This window comes from Zeus faber, assembly GCF_960531495.2.
Source record: "Zeus faber genome assembly, chromosome: 21".
Taxonomy (NCBI): domain Eukaryota; kingdom Metazoa; phylum Chordata; class Actinopteri; order Zeiformes; family Zeidae; genus Zeus; species Zeus faber.
Window position 1 is genome coordinate 6,068,815 of NC_137208.1, and position 19,382 is coordinate 6,088,196.

Below are 19,382 nucleotides of genomic sequence, written 5' to 3' on the forward strand. Positions count from 1 at the left end.
AACGGGACCTCCACTAGGGGGAAGGGCTTCTACAGCACTCTTGTCATGGCGGGAGGGTTGACTAACTGTTACTCAGGACAGCATCATTAACTCACATCTGCCCAAATGCCCGGCCAATAGAAGTGGGCTATTATCCGCTGTCGTGTTTTCTTGTGACCGAGGTGACCGGCCATCGGGTTATGGTAAGCCCCCTAAAAGAGGATTTCCCAGCGGTCTTCGGCACCAACAACTGGGTTATCTCCTCTCTTGTCTGAGTGTCACGGCTCACTCGATATAACCTGTGAGTGAGCATAGGGTCTGGGCGCATCAATATGCCATCGATTATAATTACCCCCTCAAAGGCCCCGCCTGGGGTGTAATCTTGCGTCTGCTCCAGCAGAAAATCGTAGATAGGGAAGGTTAAAGGGAACGGGGGAGATCCTACTTGCACTATGTGGTGTTGAGGGACAGGGAGAGAAAGAAGGCAGTGCCCGCTGCTGCGGGCTCTGCGAGGGCGGCTGCTGCTGCTGCTCCTCCTCCTCACTCCAAGCAACGGTGCCTGCGTTCCTCAAGTAAGAGACATTTCACAGTTAATGTACAGTTACTTTTATAAAAGTCACTTTTAATTGTCTTTCTTTCTTGTGTGTTCATACAGGTGCTCCATCCGTGTGCCTAGCTCTCATTCTGACCTCCTGCTGGTCAGTGCTGAGCAGAGAGAAATAGATAGAGAGACACAGACCTAACACAACAACAATAGATACAGATTCTGTTCAGGATATGATGACTTTTCACAATTTCTTGTTTACTGCTTGTTAGCTAGCCACCAAAGAATACCAAAGAGGATAAGGTACGTCTGGTGACCAGGTGGTCATTATATTCATCTGCATGGCTTAACCGCCTCCCCTTCAAATTCTATATGGGTCATTCCCATTCTAGCTACTCATGGGTTAGTTAGTGCTCACCGCCAGTGTCAAGAATGCAGTTCCACCTGTGATTGACTGTAGTTTGATTCACAATCGTCCCTAACCTGCACTAACTGCAAATCTGCTTTTGTCTCATTCCCTCATACTGTGCTTCAGCTAGAACTCCTCTGGGCTTGCCTCCTGCTCTTCTTACTTTTAGAACATTTCCCATGGGGCTAATGAGTAACCTGTAATTCAACTTCACACCTAAATTCACACGTTAAAATGGACATGACATAAAGATGCATTTAATCTCTCTCACCCCAACAGTTGCTGCCCCACCCAACATCCCCCTTGCCACCGGCTGATCACCAGGAAGAGCCTTCCACAAGTGTGCGTGTGTGTGTGTGTGTGTGTGTGTGTGTGTGTGTGTGTGTGTGTGTGTGTGTGTGTGTGTGTGTGTGTGTGTGTGTGTGTGTGTGTGTGTGTGTGTGTGTGTGGGTGTGTCCACCGGTGAGTGTACAGGATTTATCCCAATTGGTTCTAGTGTATATGATCAGCGTTATATTATAGCGCCTCCAAGCAGCGGATGCCCCAAAGCTACCCCAGAGTCCCGTGGCCGTACAGACACCCCACCGCCACAAGAAAGCCCAGAGCGACCCGCCCTCCACCCAAATAAGATCCCCCCCCAGCCCCCAGAGAAGCCGAAAGCCCACAGAGCAACCCCCATGCCCAGTCCCGAGAAGCATAACACAGTCCAAGAGAGCGCAAGGAGACCCCACACCCCTGAGGCGCACAAAAATAACCCATCCCCATGTGCAGGCACAAGATGCAGACGCAGAAGCCTGGGGCCTACCCAAGCCCCGCAGGAGGGCCAGGCCCACCCCACCCCACCACGGCCGACCAGAGACTCTTTCCAGCTGCGAGCCCTGAGTGCCCATCCACGTAGTGAAGAGTGCTCAGTGTAGGGCAACATGTGTCATGCCAGTGTATGTGTTTCAAGATAATATGAGTGGTATTAAAATTGGGACGGACGTGAGGCACGTCAGGGCAGGAGCGTGATGGGCAAGATCTCAGCCGCCCGCCACATCCCCACCCACATAGCTCGAAACCCGCCCATCCCGCAAATCCTAGACCTATTGTGTAAAGTATGTCCTGAGTATGACTTTTGGCACTGGGAGAGATCAACTTAGGGGTGCAGCAGGCCAGGCATTGGCCACACGGAACCCCCCCCCCCAGACCCGACCACGCCAACGCACGGCCACCTCCTGTACCAGAGGTACCCAACCCACAGCCACCAGTCACAGGTGCGGAATGGCCCGCCATCCGCCTCAATCATGCCGGGCAGCTCCAGGCCCCCGTGAGGCCCCTGGCCAGCTCCCAGCCACCGCGCATGCGGATCACACCACAGAGGGCGGCTGATGGCCCGCACAACCAAAGCCCGGCCCACCAGTGATGAGCACCCTGTGCACCTAGAGCGCCAGAAAGCAGGTAACTAGTAAAGCTCGGTGCGACGACAGGAGTCCCCCCTCCACTGAAGGTGACCACATGGGGAGCCCGCACCGAGCACACCCGGCCAGGCTCAGGTCCCTGCCTGGGTCACAGGACCAGACGGAACATCTAACCAGCCCCTGCACGACAAGTTGTTGAAAAAACTATGTTGGACTGGTGTGACTCTAGTAGTGTTTTAATATCTACAGAAAAAGCAGATAGGACTTTTCCACGGATAAAGACTTTGAAAATCCTTGGAATGCATGAGTGTTATTTGCAAAAAGGAATTCTTAGCCGAGGGCAGTTTATCAAGTTTAATGTGACGATAGACACAATAAAAAGGCTGATGACACCAAATCCGACAGCTAGCAGACATGGATAAAGGGAGAGAACAATCTATGCAACACCCTGCCATCCTTTTTCGAATGACACATGGCCTCCGGTGTAATTAGGACAGCCCATCACTTTGGTGACAGGTGATTGGGGGAAAAACGCAATGAATAGGGTTGGAACACCGCAGTTTAGCACAAAAATGAGGGCATATACCACTGACCCTCAAGTCTATTTGGACACTATTGGCCAACCCAGGGGTATACCCAATGAGTTCAAAGTACGAGGTGAGGATCTCAGGAGGTTTTGGGCAATTATTTTGCTGAATTGACGCCAGCCAAAATCACTGAATGGATCAATTATCGGTCCTACAATCTGCAAAGGTTCATCAACTATATTGATGATGCCTTGTCCTCAATGGGTGAACAGCTGAAAGCAACAAGTGCTATGACGTGGCAGAATTTAATCCAACTCTGAATTCAATCCACCCCCATGTGCAGGCACAAGACTCACTTAATTATTTGGTGGCAGAAAAAGGAGGGGTGTGCCATATGTTTGGTGATCAATGCTGTACGTTCATTCCCAACAACACTGCGCCTGAAGGGAGTTTCACTTTAGCTGTGGAGCTGACCTTGAATTAACGGCTTATGAATGTCCCATTATAACTCCATTACACTAATAATTTCACAAGCAGTATAACCAATACGGTAACTGTTGTCAACCCTGTGACAAAGGTGTCAACCCTGTTACTTGTATAATATTCTATGTTAATTTAAAAAATGAAAAGACAAATGTAAAATCAACAAATTGTATATGTTCAGTAAAATATTCCAGTAATCCACTCAAATAAATTGGGGTATTATTATTTTTTTGTTTCTATAACTTTTTCTTAAACAGAAGATGCTGCGAAAGTGTCAATTATAAATGAGCATATTGTGAGAGAAAAATGCTGATGATGAATTCTTTGAATGAGGTTTCCCATGTTTTATTTAGTACAATATCCTTTTTTGTATGTTACGTAGCTTTTAAAACACATTACCTTTGGTTTTAATGAGTCTCTCAGAGCTTACATGAAGAGACTGTTCTTTCCAGCAATGCCTACTGTAGTATAAAGACCAGATCACATTACATCTTCATTCAACATTGTGTGGAGATCAGGATAAGGCCCAGGAGGCTTGACAAAGCACTGTGGTTCATTTTATGGCACAGTAAGATTGTATCAGATTGTGACCAGAGTTTGAATGTTAAATCACTGTATGAGGGTAACACCCGGGGATATGATTGAGATGTCATAGTCCTGTTAATGACAAGCTGACCAATGGTACACAACCTCCCATCGGTATAGAGGCCTCTTCAACAGAAGCAGAGGGTGACTGATTAGATCACTGCTTTGAAGTAGCTCTATATTTTTCCCTTTATTCTGCAGAATAAATGTCTTTTACACTCTGTTTTCCTGTAGCGCACAGATTAACCTCACCGGCCAGGCAGGAAGAAGTCTCCAACAATATTCATCCATTGAAAAAAGTAAACTCTTCAATATTCTCTCTTACAATTACACTTGGCGTAACAACGGGGGTTTTATCTTTCATAGTATATCAGATTTGTTAAAATAATTAATAATAATTGTTATAATTCAAAACTTTATGAAACATTTATTTATATATAGGTTTGTTCGTTCGTGTAGGGCTACACAGGCAATTGGGACATTAGCCAAGAAGTGGTATCCTCATCCAGTTCAATGAGGACGCTGACTCCATGTGGTGATTTGAAGATTGGGCATTCATCAATGATGTGTTCAACAGTCTGTAGTTTTCCGCATTCACAGAGATTTGTGGCAGACACTCCAATCATATGCAGATAGGCTTGGGTCTTTGCAACTCCAGAGCTAAGTCTGTTGAGGTTGACTCAGGCATTCTGTGGTAGGTCACACCCAGGTGGATTGGTTGAAGGGGAGTTGACGAACTTCCTCAACGTGGAGGTTGACTCGGACCATTGCTTGTTCCAGCAGCCAAGGGTCCATCCAGGGTGTGGAGGGCTCATGGTGAGGAGTCTCCTAGCTTCGGTGGAGAAGTGTCTGCGTTTGAGTCTCTGGTGGCCATATTCAGCAGGAGGGGGGATCAGGCTTGTTGGCTCATCTGCACTGTTGCAGGCCAGCTTCAAGGTCAGGAAGTTACGACGGAGCTCTGGAGGTGGAATGCCAGACAGTATGGGGAGAAACTCGACAGGGGTTGATGGCAGGGCACCACGAATTAGCCTCATGGCGGTGTTAAGCACAACATCAGCACAGGCTGTACGGCTGCTGTGACTCCATGCAGGGGCGGCATACTCAGCCGTGGAGTATGCAAGGGCAAAGGTAGAGGTGCGCAGGGTGGTGAAGTTTGCACCCCATCCAGTGCCAGCCAGTCACTTCAGGAGGTTTACACGGGCAGCGGTCTTGGCAGCAACTTGTTGGATGTGTGGCTTGAAGGTGAGGCTACGGTCAAGTGTGACACCGAGATATATAGGGTTGGGGTCATGCCTGACGATGGTGCCGTCGAGTGTGATGTTCAGCATGGTATTCGCACATCGATTTGCAAGATGGAACACTGAGCAAACTGTCTTGGGCAGGCTTAGCTTGAGATGCCATTTGTGGAAGTACCTGCTCAGTAGCGAGAGATCTTTCTCATGGGCATTCTCAACCACACAAAAGGCTTTGTCACCAAATCCAAAGGCTGAGTCGTCGGCGTAGGTGTATAGCGAGCACTCTCCAACAGGCATGTCAGCGGTGTAGATGTTAAAAAGTGTAGGGGAAGAACAGAGCCAAATATAGGTAACAGGGTAGAGAAAACATACATATACTTGTTGATTATATGTGAATATACTACATACAGGAATATACCTCATTCTTTATTGTACTCAGCGAAGTTTGAAACAAAATGTTAATTGTTTGTAGCATAGGCTACAGTCATTTTCATTATGATTAATGAGATTGTGAATGCTGAATGGCATTCAGGGAGAATGTACAAAAGAGGGCTCTTTGCTGTGACATAATCCTCTGAGTACTGTAGTACTGTACTATATAATTCCTAAATACAACATGTAGGGGGCTATTCTAGACCACCTTGCTCAAACACAAACAAGAGACGTGTCAGTCAAGGAACTTCTCTCCCAAATGTGCACATTTTATATGTTCACTTGTACACAGACAGTTCCAATTAGCCAAGTGAATTTTCCCTTCGGGCTTAACTACTACTTAATAATTATGTGTCAGTCATTAAAAGCTCCTCTCCTGAAACATCTCTCTTCATTCCAGTTCTGTCTCTAGCTTTGAGTCTGTTGTTTTTGGCTTCACAGTTCCCCAACTGGTCAGCTATGAGCCTTTCCATGAATTGTCGGGAATTGCAAATCCTTGATAACTTTATCATTTACAAAGGTGCTGTTTTTGTGGTGATTGATGAATGTGAACAAACAACGGAGTACTTTGACAGCCTAGAACATTTTGAAATCAGAGATGATGACGTTTTTCTCGTATCTTTTCCGAAATCTGGTAAGTAAAATTGTACTGTTGATTTTTCACAAACTTTTTTGGCAAATTTGATACGATGATTTATATCCTATAACATATGCGTATTGGCAAATGATATCAATAACACGTGAAAATATGATAACTCTAAGTATTTTATTCACTATTAGATTATATAAGCTAACATTTTAAAAATGTTTGACAATAAAAACGAGAAATAAAACAAGAACTATAGTAAGTCATTGTGCTCTTTCCAGTTAACAAAGCCACAGAATTAAAAGGACAGACCCAAAGTAGAATTGTAACTGTTCAAACTGAAGATCTTCAAATGACCTTCAGTCAGATAGGAGAAAGACAGTATGGCAAAAAATATTTAAGTATATAACGTTTTATTCTTCAAGACAAAAGTGTGTGTGTGTGTGTGTGTGTGCGCTCGCACATTTTGAGCATCAAACACTACATCTGCTGCCTTTTTACGCACCAATTTGTGCCTTTCCTGCATCAAAACACGATGGAAATGTGTTTATTTATGTTAAGGAAGACACTAATTTCAGGCAACAGGTGACAATTCAAAATGTAATGAAATATAATGCAATAAGGCTCTCAGGCATCATGTAATGCTTTCAAATATTTATTTTCCTGTTCAGTGGATCCACTTTTCTCATTTATTAGTATCCCTGCTGAGTCCACACACGTAAAGGTATGTGTGGTAGTTCTGCCTACCACACGCCACCCAGTAGTGTTTCAGGGCCCTCCGGTACAGGGACACAGATGACAATGCGTTGTGGACGTCAGTTTATTGTCAAGAGGAGGCTCGGTGGAATAAGCCAGGAGAAGATGGAAATGTCATGACAGGGTTCCTGCAGTGTGTGTGGACTGGGTTTTTAACCTGCCAATAGCCCAACTAACGAGCATCAGGTGTGTCTGCTCCAACCATACAATCCACATACCACAGTTTGATTTACTCTTCTGTCCTCTTGATAAATTAATTCATTTTAATTTGTTTGTATGTCCCTGGCCTTTAATTGCTTATATTTGTTTCAGAAAGTCTGCTCATGTCCAAAATTTTCTGCACATTCACAACGTATCACACATATGTGTTTTTCGGGTTGATTTTTAGGAATCAAGTACATCGCAACTATGTAATTGGAGCTGAGCGAAAAAAACAGAATACAACACCTTATGGCCATAACCAATAAAAATATTGATCAAATCTATTACAGAATGAGACCTTGTTAAAGCCTGTAAATATTTCAGGAAAACATATTATAGTGGACCTGTTATGCTCCCTTTAACACAAGTTAATATAGGTCTCTGAGGTCCCCAAAACAAACTTTTAAAGTTTTTTTTGTTGAAAACACTGTGGCTCCTGGACACAGAGTTTTACGCGTACCCACGCATGTTTAAGCCAGATCTGAAAACATTAACACATTATTTTGGAGCATCCCCTTGTGCCTTTCGGAACTTAGTACCCAACCAACAGCTCAGTAATTCCCTCTTGCAGCCCATGCGGGGGGTGTGCATGGTGCGCACATTCCAGATTGGAGACGTACATCTCAGTGCGCCAGGCGCGCAACCTGGAGGAACGCTCGCTTGGTACTGGTGCGGAAAGCAGAAACGCCGACTGCAAGAGCCACAAATGTTTTACAATTTAAAAAATAAAAAAATAAATAAAAAGGGAAACACAATTTCATGAGGCCTCTTTGGCGGACGAGGCCCCAAGCAATATCCTACCTATGCCTACGGTAAAACTGCCTATGGGTGTGTGCCATTGCTTTGTGAACCTGATGTGACAGCGGGTGCGCTCCTTTTCCACAAGGGCACCTCCTGTCATGATCTCCGCCTTCTTCTACTTTCCCCTCCCTCTTTTTACCTGTCCCATTAGCCCAACTCTATTCACCTGCCCACACAGCTGTTCCAGATCTGCAATCTAACCATTATATATGCCTCTCTCACCAGTCACCCATTGCCAGATTGTCTTCAATGCTTGCACCAGACTCTACAGCGTTCTCCGGGCTGAGTCCCTGCTACCGACTCTGCCTCGCTCTGACCACGTATCCTGCCTGCCACTCCACCTGTCTTCTGTCTGCACTCCTCGTTATCGAACCGGCCTGTCCCCGACAATGAATCCTGCCTGCCCCCTGCCTGTCTTCCGTCCGCTCTACAAATAAAGGACATTACCAAATATCCCTGCCTGTCTTTGTGCTGCAATTGGGTCCTAACCACACCCATTACAGTACAATCTGGCCAACAATGGACCCGGCACACAACCCCGAGTTGCTGGCACGCCTGGGAAGGGTGGAGTCACAGCTCCAACACCAGGAGGCTGTCCGAGCCTCCACCTCGGCGGACATTGGGCTAGCAGCGGCTAGCAAGGAGCAAGGGCTCGCCACGCTAGCTGCCCAGGTCCAGCAGCTTGCCATCTCTCTCGGTAAGTTCCTCCCGCCGCCTGCTTCCCCGGACCCATCTGCACCGGTCCAGCCTGGGTACTCCCTGGAGCCCCGGGTGGGGGTTCCAGAACGCTACGCCGGAGACGCAGACGGCTGTAGTCCATTCATTACGAACTGTTCCATCCTCTTCGCTCTGCAGCCCCACACCTTCGCCTCCGAGGAAGCCAGGGTGGCGTTCACCATAAATCACCTGACGGGCCGCGCTCGGCTGTGGAGAACGGCGGAGTAGTAACGACGCACACCAGCCTGCTCCTCCTTCCACGCCTTTGCCGCCGAGCTCCGCAAGGTGTTCGGGGTGACATCACGAGGTCCCGATGCTGCTGGTGGTCTCCTGGGTCTCAGTCAAGGGTCCCGCTCCGTGGTCGATTACGCGATCGACTTCCGCACCCAGGCTCGACTGAGCAAGTGGAACCCGGCAGCCCAGATTGACGCGTTCCTGATGGGATTAGCAGAGGACGTGAAGGATGAGCTCGATGGCATCATTGAGCTTGCTTCCCGTATCGACCAACGCATCCAGTCCCGGCAGCGAGAGAGGCGTATGAGGCAAGGGGAGCGCCGCCCAGCAACCCGTCTTCCAGGTTCCTCTGGGCCGCCAGCTCTTCCGGCCCTTCAACCCATGAGTGAGGCCTCTCCCATGCGGGTTGGCTAGTCCAGCCTCACCCCAGAGGAGAAGGAGAGACGCCGGGTGGGGACCCTTTGCCTCTACTGCGGTCTAGCTGGACACTACATTTCCGGGTGTCCGGTAAAGAGGCCGGGCTCGCCAGTGAGGGAGGAGGTCCTGGTGAGCCACACCTCCAAATCCCCCTCCAACCTACGCCCCCTCTGCCAGGCTCGGCTGCTCCTGCCCCAAGGCTCACATTCCTCGCCATACTTATTGACTCTGGTTCCGATGTTAACATCATCGACGATAACCTAGCACGGCAGCTGGGTGTTGGTCGAGTTCTCCTGCCTTCTCCGGTACCTGCCACTGCCCTGGATGGCCGCCTCCTGGGGACAGTCACCCATCAGACAGTGCCCATCCGCATGCTCCTGTCCGGCAACCACCACGAGACGATACAGTTCGCATTCTGCACTCACCTCGTCACCCTCTCCTCCTGGGGTTCCCCAGGCTCCGGCGTCACAACCCACACCTCGACTGGACCACAGAGGCTATTCTGGGATGGAGTCCTGCATGCCATCAGGTCTGCCTGAAGCAAGCCGCCGCACCTCAGCCACCCACCAGCTCCAGCTCCGCACCCGACATGTTGGGGGTCTCCGCCGAGTACCTCGACTTCAGGGAAGTCTTCAGCAAGGCCAAGGCGACATCCCTTACCCCGCACAGGCCGTACGATATTGCCATCGAGCTCCAGCCTGGCTCCACCCCCCCCAGAGGCCGCCTGTACTCCCTGTCCGCCCCGGAGAGAGAGGCCATGGACACCTATATTAACGATGCCTGGCGGTGGGCATCATCCGTCCCTCCTCATCCCCGGCGGGGGCGGGCTTCTTCTTCGTGGAGAAGAAGGACAAGTCGCTTCGCCCCTGTATTGACTATCGCGGTCTTAACGACATTACGGTCAAGAACCACTATCCCCTGCCCCTCATCTCATCCGCCTTCGAACTCCTGGAGGGGGCCACGGCGTTCACCAAGCTCGATCTACGCAACACCTACCATCAGGTCGGGGTTAGAGTGGGGGACGAATGGAAGACGGCGTTCAACACTCCCTCCCAACTCACTACGAATATCTGGTGATGCCCTTTGGTCTCACCAACGCCCCCGTCATCTTCCAGGCCCTGGTCAATGACGTGCTCAGGGACATGCTCAACAAATTCGTCTTTGTGTACCTCGACGACATCCTGATCTTCTCCTGAGCCCAAGCTGAGCACGTCCACCACGTCCAGACGGTCCTGCAGCGCCTCCTGGAGAACTCACTCTTTTTGAAAGCAGAGAAGTGTGAGTTTCACGTCCCGTCCGTCTCCTTCCTGTGGTACGTCGTAGGGAGGGGGACCATCCAGATGGACTCCACTAAGGTCTCCGCCGTCACCACCTGGCCCGCCCCGGACCCCCCGCAAACAACTCCAGCGCTTCCTCGGTTTTGCCAACTTCTATCGGAGGTTCATCCGAAGCTACAGCACGGTGGCTGCCCCCCTCACAGCCCTAACTTCCTTCAAGGTGCCGTTTCGGTGGTCCGCCGCCGCCAATGACGCCTTCCTGGCCCTGAAGGCACGGTTCACTTCAGCCCCCATTCTGGTATTGCCTGACCCCAAACGGCAGTTCGCGGTTGAAGTGGACGTGGGAGTCGGAGCTGTTCTGTCCCAGAGAACCACCACCGACCAGAAGCTTCATCCCTGCGCCTTCTTCTCCAGGCGTTTAACCCCGGCCGAGAGGAAGTACGACATCGGGAATAGGGAACTTCTCGCTGTCAAATTGGCCCTGGAGGAGTGGCGACACTGGCTAGAGGGAACCCAGCTGCCGTTCCTGATGTGGACTGACCACAAGAACCTGGAGTATATCCAGTCCGCCAGGAGACTAAACTCCAGTCAGGCCTGTGGGCGCTCTTCCTCACAAGGTTCAATTTCTCCCTCTCCTATTGGCCGGGGTCACGCAATATCAAACCTGACGCCCTGTCCCGGCAGTTCCAGGAGGAGGAGGAAGAGACTGCTGACCCTGACACCATTCTACCGTCCTCCCGTCTAGTTGCCACACTCACCTGGGAGGTGGAAGAGAAGGTCAGAGCCGCCGCTCAGGACCAACCTGGACCCAGCGCATGTCCGCCCGACCGTCTGTTCGTCCTGCCTGACCTCCGGTCTGAGGTTCTCCAGTGGGCGTCGCTTCTGGTGGCCCTCCCTGGGTGAGGACGTCCGAGGGTTCGTCAATGCCTGCCCCACCTGTAACCAGCACAAACCCTCTCAGCACAAACCTTGCTCCTGCTGGTCTCCTACACCCACGGCCAGTTCCTCATCGCCCCTGGTCTCACATCTCCGTGGACTTCGTTTCCGGTCTGCCACCGTCTAGCAGCAACACTACCATCCTTACCGTGGTGGACCGGTTTAGCAAGATGGCTCACTTTGTGCCTCTACCGAAGCTCCCGTCAGCCAAGGGCACTGCCGAGCTATTATTGTACCATGTCGTCCGCCTCCATGGCATCCCGGTAGATGTTGTATCCAACCGGGGTCCCCAGTTCGCCTCTATCTTCTGGAGGGAGTTCTGTGCGCTCCTGGGGGCCACCGTCAGCCTCTCTTCAGGGTCCCAGCCCCAGTCCAACGGCCAAACGGAGCGGAAGAACCAGGAGATGGAGAGGGCCCTTCGCTGCATGACATCACAACACCTGTCGTCCTGGTCCGAGCAGCTTTTGTGGGTGGAATATGCCCACAACACCCTCACCAGTTTGGCCACAGGCCTCTACCCCTTCCAGTGCGCCTACGGCTTCCAACCGCCTCTGTTCCCAGCCCTTGAGAAGGAGGCTTCTGGCCGGTCCGTCCAGGCCTTCATTCGCCGCTGCCGCAGGACCTGGACCCGGGCCCGGGCCACCCTCCTCCAAGCGGCTGGCCACAACACCTCTGCCGCCAACAGTCGCCGCTCCCAGGCCCCGGAGTACCAGCCGGGCCAGAAGGTCTGGCTCTCCACCCGGGACCTCCCCCTTAAGGTGGAATCCAAAAAGCTGGCTCCTCGGTTCATCGGCCCGTTCATGATCGAGAAGGTCGTCAACCCGGTGGCAGTGCGGCTCAAGCTCCCCAGGTCCATGCGCTTCCATCCCACCTTCCATGTGTCCAAAGTTAAGCCGGTCTGGGAGAGTGCGCATTTTGGACCACACCCTCATCAGGAGGTTCCATCAGCGCCATCCTGACCAGCCTTCCAGACCGGGTCAACCCTCCCGACCGCAGACCCCACCACCTCTCTTGTCTGCGTCCTCCAGCAATGTTTCAGAGGCGGAGGATGTCAACCCTGGGGGTCCCTCCTCCGATGGCCCATTTAGCGGAGGACGTGGAGATGGACGGGGTCTCCGACAAGTACTTCAAGTGCGGGATGCCTTTGAGTAGAGGAAAAACAAGGTTAGTATGGAATCCCGTGTCCTCATCTGTGGAGGAGACAACCATCATTCGGCAAGAGCAATTTTTTGTACGGCAGCTTTGTTGGCTGCAAATAGGAGGATCAAAATGGGGGGGGTTATGACATCAAAACATTAAACAGATTTTCTGTATGTCTCATTAATCAGCTTCAATGCATCGTATTACACTTGCCAGTACATATTCATGCAAATAAAATAAAACGAAAGACAGTTTACAACAGAGAGAAAAACAAACGCAACCGGTTGTACAAAATAGACAAACACTGTTTCATACGAAAAACACATGACGGACGGACAGATTTTAAAAAAGGAAAAGACTCCTATTTGTTGCACTCATGAGTTTAAATAATCGTAGTTTAAAGTGACCCTTTAATTAAAGGGTCGCTTTAATCTGCAGTCGGTGGTTTTAAATTTCGAGGTAGACAGACAATGTTTTTTGCTTGTACAAGGGTCTGTTCAGAAATGTGTTCTCGAGCAGCTCTCTGAGTTAAAACAGTTTATTTTTCAGGGAGTCAGAGAACATATGGTCAGTTCAACCTCTCAGATTCATAGGTGCTCAAGATAAGGCAAACTTTATGGCAGGATGACAAGGCAAACATGGCAGGAATCCAAGGAACACCACAGCCGAATAGGTATGTGAAATAATTAACCCTGTGTGCTGAAATTAAGGTATGTGACTGAGGCTATATGAAGTTGTGTTATTCGTTATGTGTGTGCCTACTGTCTATGTTTATGTGATTACATGGATTTATATATATATTGTTACATAACTTTTCAAGAACTTCAGTAGCAAGATCTGGGCAGGGCTAAGCCACAGCGGGAATCGCTGCCAAGCAATCATGTGAATGTCCATAAGAGGGAAGAAGAGAAGTTGGAGTAAGAAAAGTGAAAGTTGCACATGTTGATGATGGAGAAGCGTTGCCGGAGAGAAAATTAGCCGATTTACTCTGTAGCAAGATAAAGGCTACAGAATGTAATCAACCCAATAACCCCGGCACCAAGGTTCCGAGCATAGTATGCAACAAGATGTAATTCATTTCCAAAAGATTGCAACAAAACACCTAACATAAACCCGTCTCCTTCATTCACAGTTAAAGTAATTTAGCAACCCAACATGGAGCAGGTGCAAAAGCGTGTTTGAAAGCAACAAAAACGTTCTCCCGTCTAATTGCTGGGCAAGTGTTGCCTCATTCCACGTTCCGAAAACAACAATAACCGAAAGGTTATTGCCCAGCCCAGAAAAGCCATCCCAGGGTGCGACCCTGAAAAGAAAAGAAAACATGAATAAATAAATGACTCAATAGTGTGATGACTCAATAGTGAATGTTCTTTTGTGCTGGCTGGAGATAAAATAGAGAAAGAAACTGTGACCATCACCAGCTAGCGACACGTCTGTCCGAGGGGGGTGATTTCTGAGTTTAAAGAAGCTTCTTCAACGATCCTCTAGATCGATACAATCTTTAAGCTTACTCAAAGCTACAATTCCTGTAGTTAAGTCACTGCAAGAATTAATCCATTCTTTATATAAAACATTCCACTTTTACAATACTAGACACCCATAGAAAGAGCGTACAAATCCCTTAGTTGGTACAGGTTGAGTGAGGAGGTTGTAACACATCTCTCTGCCTCTAACACCTTTGCTGAACCCCAACCTTATGATCCATAAACTTTATGGGATTATCTGGACTATCAAATAATTTTAATATTTATTTTGTGCCCCGAGTCATAACCCTAAATCAGACAGGTAAAGGGATGGCTATACGATCAATAGAATATTCAGTTGTGGTTTTAGTTGAGCCGTTCAAGTGGGTGATTGCTTTGTGTGGTAGTTGTAGCCAGTATCTAGACAGTTGAGTCTAGACCCTGTCTTGTGATTATTAATACATTGGAGGTGGTAATGTATATTCTGTTGGGGTGGTTAGAGTCTTGGATAGTCTTAGTGAGGTAGCTTCAGTGAGATCTAGATCTAGGGACTCTGACTTACTGTGTGTTTTGTGGAATCTTGCTTCCAAAGTCATGCGGTATATGTCTAGTAACTTGTGCTGCACTCTACTCCTGCTGGAACTGGACCCCAGAGATGAGGTGCCCATTTTGGCTCAGCTGAAGCCTCAGCGGCCCCCATGGTGTGTCCTCTGGTGCACGCAGCAGGCATACCTCTCTTAAAAAGGATAAAGATGCCCAAACGCCACCTCCTCTGGCACATTTTCTTGTAACAGACAGACATACAAGTAAAGGCTATGCAAGGTACAAAGATAATGTGGTATTTTATATATACATTTATACCAACATATTATGAGAGATAACAAACTTGAACTTGTAGCCAGCCTTTGCATATTACTCAGTCAAGTGTCACTTGAAGTGAACAATGACTGCTTCTAATTTACCCACACATGTTTGTATTATTGTTCATGAGTGGTAATGTTAGCATATGCAACATAGCAATGCATATGTGAAATGTGATGAACTATTACATTACTTTTATATTACATAAGTTATACATCCTTGTATCCAATTGGGGTAGGATAGGATAGATGTCATTGCCTCTACTCGAGGACTCAAGGATCTCATTTGCAAACTGCTTTAGGAGCCACTGCTTCTCCTTGAGGCGCATGCGTGACTCACAGATCTCGTTCACGAACCACTTCAGGTGTCATTGCCTCTGCTTGAGGCGCATGCATCACTGGCGACTCACTCTCAGCTGTTTTGGTTTGACCAAGCTCTGCCGCAAATGTCTTGTATGACTGGAAGGCAGGAGTTTGTTGCTCCCAAAGAGCAGCTGCCCAGGCCAGGGCCTGGCCTGGAAACCATAGTGATTACAAAAGACCTTTGCCCTCTCATGGCCAAACCGGTAAGGCTGGGAGTGGAACACCTGGAACACCAAATCACACTTGCACCAGCTCTGGCATGTCTCTGGATCGCCAGCCTATTTCTCTGGTGCAGGAAGACCAAGGTTCAAGGATATGTGGTGACATCAGAGGTGACCAGTCGGCATGGACAGCATTGGTGGGACAGGACCGCTGGAGGATGTTGTAGCTGTTGCAGTGGAAACCAGCGAGGCAGCAAGAAACTGGTGCACAATGGTGGTGAGGTTGGTCACCTGCTCATCCAGCGGGGTCAGGCTGAAGCTGAACTGAGGTTGAGGGGATGGCAATTTGCATGTGCGTGTTTAGAATAACAGGCATGTTTTGAATAACAATAACATCACAATTCCAGGTATTAGTTTCCTCACTTTTCACAAGGCTGTTAAAGACCTTGTTCCTGGCTCTCTCCTTTGTTGATGTGGGGACAGACTCTAGGGCCTTAACAAACACCTATCTTTTGTTTGTCTTTTCTTCTTGCTGATTGTGATCGAAATACACCGACCAGGGACAATGTGGTCCCAGCGGATCATCACTCTGATCTGCAAGGAGAACCTTCCCAAGATGGAGAATACCACCACCTTTAAACTGATGCCCTGGCTGGAGAACAAGCCCAAGGGCATGGACTATGGCCAAATCCCCTCACCACGCCTCTTCACCTCCCACCTCCCGCAGCACCTTGCACCCCGGGGACTGCTTCGGAAAAAGGCCAAAGTCCGTTCCCATACATGCATGCAGGAGCATATTTCGGACACGTGCTGTTCGGCAGATTGCAGTAATCCCAATGTTTTGTTAACTGTTCAGGTCATCTACATTACCAGGAATCCTAAAGATGTTATGGTCTCCTACTTCCACTTCACCCAGTTAGTAAAGAACATGGAGGATTTGAAGACCTGGGAAGTGATGATCGACAAGTTCTTCAGTGGAAGGAGTAAGTTTCTCGCGTTGTCACGTCTATGTATATAGAATAGAAACAAGATTCAGCTTTTATTGTCTTGATTGACAGAGAAATAAAAAGAAGCTGATCCATCATTAGGTCATTTACATAAGCTTTTTTTAAACTAAAATCTAGTGCAGGAATAAAAAAAAAAATACATTTGAAAAAAGATTTAATGGGAAGCACAATAATACAATATTTACAAATGATATCTTCGAATCATGAAAGAAAGAAATCTTAGTTTTAGGTGTTGTACCAACACATGCTTTTGGATGGTGGCCGGTGAAATGGATTCTCTGCATTTAAACCATTCTGGCATCCCTTCCTCCTGGGGGGCAGCCAGGAGCAGTGGGCACCATGCAACGACGCGCCCAGGGACCTGGTTCCATATGTCCATTGCTGGTCAGACGGTGATTTGTGCATGTTTTTGGTGGGGGTCCTTACTGTTGTTAGATGGAGGAAACCCCATGTGAGCATGGGGAGAACATGCAAACTCCACAGAGAAAGACCCCTAATTGGGAGATAACCTGCCGGAGAACAGTGCCAACAGCGCCCCAGGTGGGAATTGAAACCAGGACCTTCTTGCTGTGAGGCAGCAGTGCAGCGCACTGTGCCCAAGGACGTGCAGTGTTGAATTTGATGCAATTTGTGCACGCGACACATGTAATATTAATATCAACATCCAATGGCTCAGCTCTTTGCAGCAGTGGGGTGGGGCTTTAGGGCTCTGTGACTGAGTCAGAGTTTCTTTCCAGAGTGTGACTTCAACCGGCAGTTTCATTTTCCATTGTGGAAATTGTTAAACTGTGCTATTAAAATGCATTTTGAACGGGCATGCACTAGTATATACAGTATATAATGGCCAACTATTTGAGACAAAAGTATTACTTGTCAATGACAATTGATACTCGTTTTTACTCTGTCTATTTGTCTCTCTACCCAGTGATGGGGGGCTCCTGGTTTGACCATGTCAGAGATTGGTTCGCCAACCAAGATAAGTTTAACATTCACTTCCTGAATTACGAAGAGATGATCAAGGTAATTGTTGATAATACACACACTTGTTATTTGTTGTAAAAAGTGAATATTTGTTTAAGTTTTGATCACACTCCCACATCTCTACTAATGGCAGTGATTTCTTTCTTTGGTTCAGGACCTGAGATCGGTGGTGGTGCGTCTGTGTGAGTTTTTAGGGAAGGATCTGTCGGACGCCACCATTGACAACATCGTCAAGAGGTCAACATTCGGCAACATGAAAGATGACAAAGAAGCCAACTATGAGTTGCTGTCTAATAATTTTAGAAAAAAGGGAAATTTCCTGAGGAAAGGTAAATGCCACACCCACACACACACACACACACACACACACACACACACACACACACACACACACACACACAAACACAAACACACACACACACATACAGTATATCATCTTATACAGTTATCCTTGAGTATATTCTGTACACTTGATTCAATAAATATCTACAACTAGCCGTAACTAACCACTGACCTACAGTGTGTCATTGATGCCTAAGGAAGAATTAATCTGACTTGGTTGGCTTGATGGTGGGTCCAAACCATGGTTTAAAAGGACTCTTCCTTTAGTTCTCTGAAATGATACTCGTTAATGTCAAATCTTGTCTTCCAAATCTTGCCCCAACCAAGGAACCATTGGTGACTGGAAGAACTCTATCACCGTGGCGCAGAACGAGCACTTTGACAAGCTCTGTGAGGAGAAGATGAAAGACATTCCAATCAATTTTACTTGGGATATTGCTGAAAGCCACAACTGAAGCTCTCCTTCTGTCTGTCTGTCTGTCTGTCTGTCTGTCTCTCTGTCTCTGTTTCTCTCACGCTCTCACGCTCTCTCTCTTGCTCTCTCTAACTCCCTTGCAGATATACTTGTTAAAATAAGTGTATTTGGCTGTATCTGAAAACAAGTCTTTAAAGAAAGAATAGGTGATCAGAAAGAGAAATGCTTTGAAATGTATTTTCTTCAATTCATAAACTGAAAATAAATAAAGTTTTATCGCTCAATGGAAGTCCTCCCTTGCTCATTGTGCATTAAACCAAATTAATCAAATGAACAAAGAGTCGGAAAATCTAATGATTCGGTTCACTAGTGACTTGTCAAGAACCGAAAAAGAGTCAAAGTTTTCATCACTGCAACTATCTGTCACTTTCAGAGTTTCTAATGAAAACAGAGCTGCTATTCTAGCTGGAGCTCCCTCTCCCCACCCCCCTCGGGCTGTCGCCCTTGGCGGCCACCTATGTCGCCTATAGGAATAGCCGGCCCTGGACTCATGTATAAAGGTGTCTTCATAATATGTGTGTTTGCTCTCTTTCTATCTCTCTCTTGCCCTTAATCACAGTATAATGTCAAAATGTCAATTATCTGATGATAGAATGATATCTAATGACTTAATGATCTTCATCATTAGGTGAGGAAGAGAGTACAGGCAGGGTGGAGTGGGTGGAGAAGAGTGTCCGGAGTGATCCATGACAGAAGGGTTCCAGCAAGAGTGAAGGGGAAGGTCTACAGGACGGTAGTGAGAGCAGCCATGTTGCACGGTTCAGAGGCGGTGGCACCGACAAAAAGGCAGGCGGCTGAACTGGAGGCAGCAGAGTTGAGGACGTGGAGATTTTCACTGGGAGCGACAAGGATGGACAGGATTGAGACCGAGTGCATTAGAGGGACAGCTCAGGTTGGACAGTTTGGTGGAAAAGTGAGAGAGGCCAGATTGAGATGGTTTGGACATGTGTGCAGGAGAGATGAGAGTTACATTGGGAGAAGGATGCTGAGGATGGAGCTGCCAGGCGAGAGGAAAAGTGGAAGGCCAAAAAGAAGGTTTATGGATGTGCTGAGGGAGGACGTGCAGGCGGG

General features: G+C 48.1%; 1 protein-coding gene across 1 annotated transcript; it reads left to right on the forward strand.

Annotated features, from left to right (window-relative positions):
• Positions 1-16,071: 16,071 nt before the first annotated feature.
• Positions 16,072-18,291, forward strand: LOC307246438 (amine sulfotransferase-like; the record flags this gene model as incomplete). Its single annotated transcript, XM_080022347.1, has 5 exons — positions 16,072-16,272; positions 16,363-16,489; positions 17,439-17,533; positions 17,649-17,823; positions 18,164-18,291. The coding sequence occupies 5 exons, from the start codon at positions 16,072-16,074 to the stop codon at positions 18,289-18,291; spliced, it is 726 nt and encodes a 241-aa protein (XP_079878473.1).
• Positions 18,292-19,382: the final 1,091 nt, after the last annotated feature.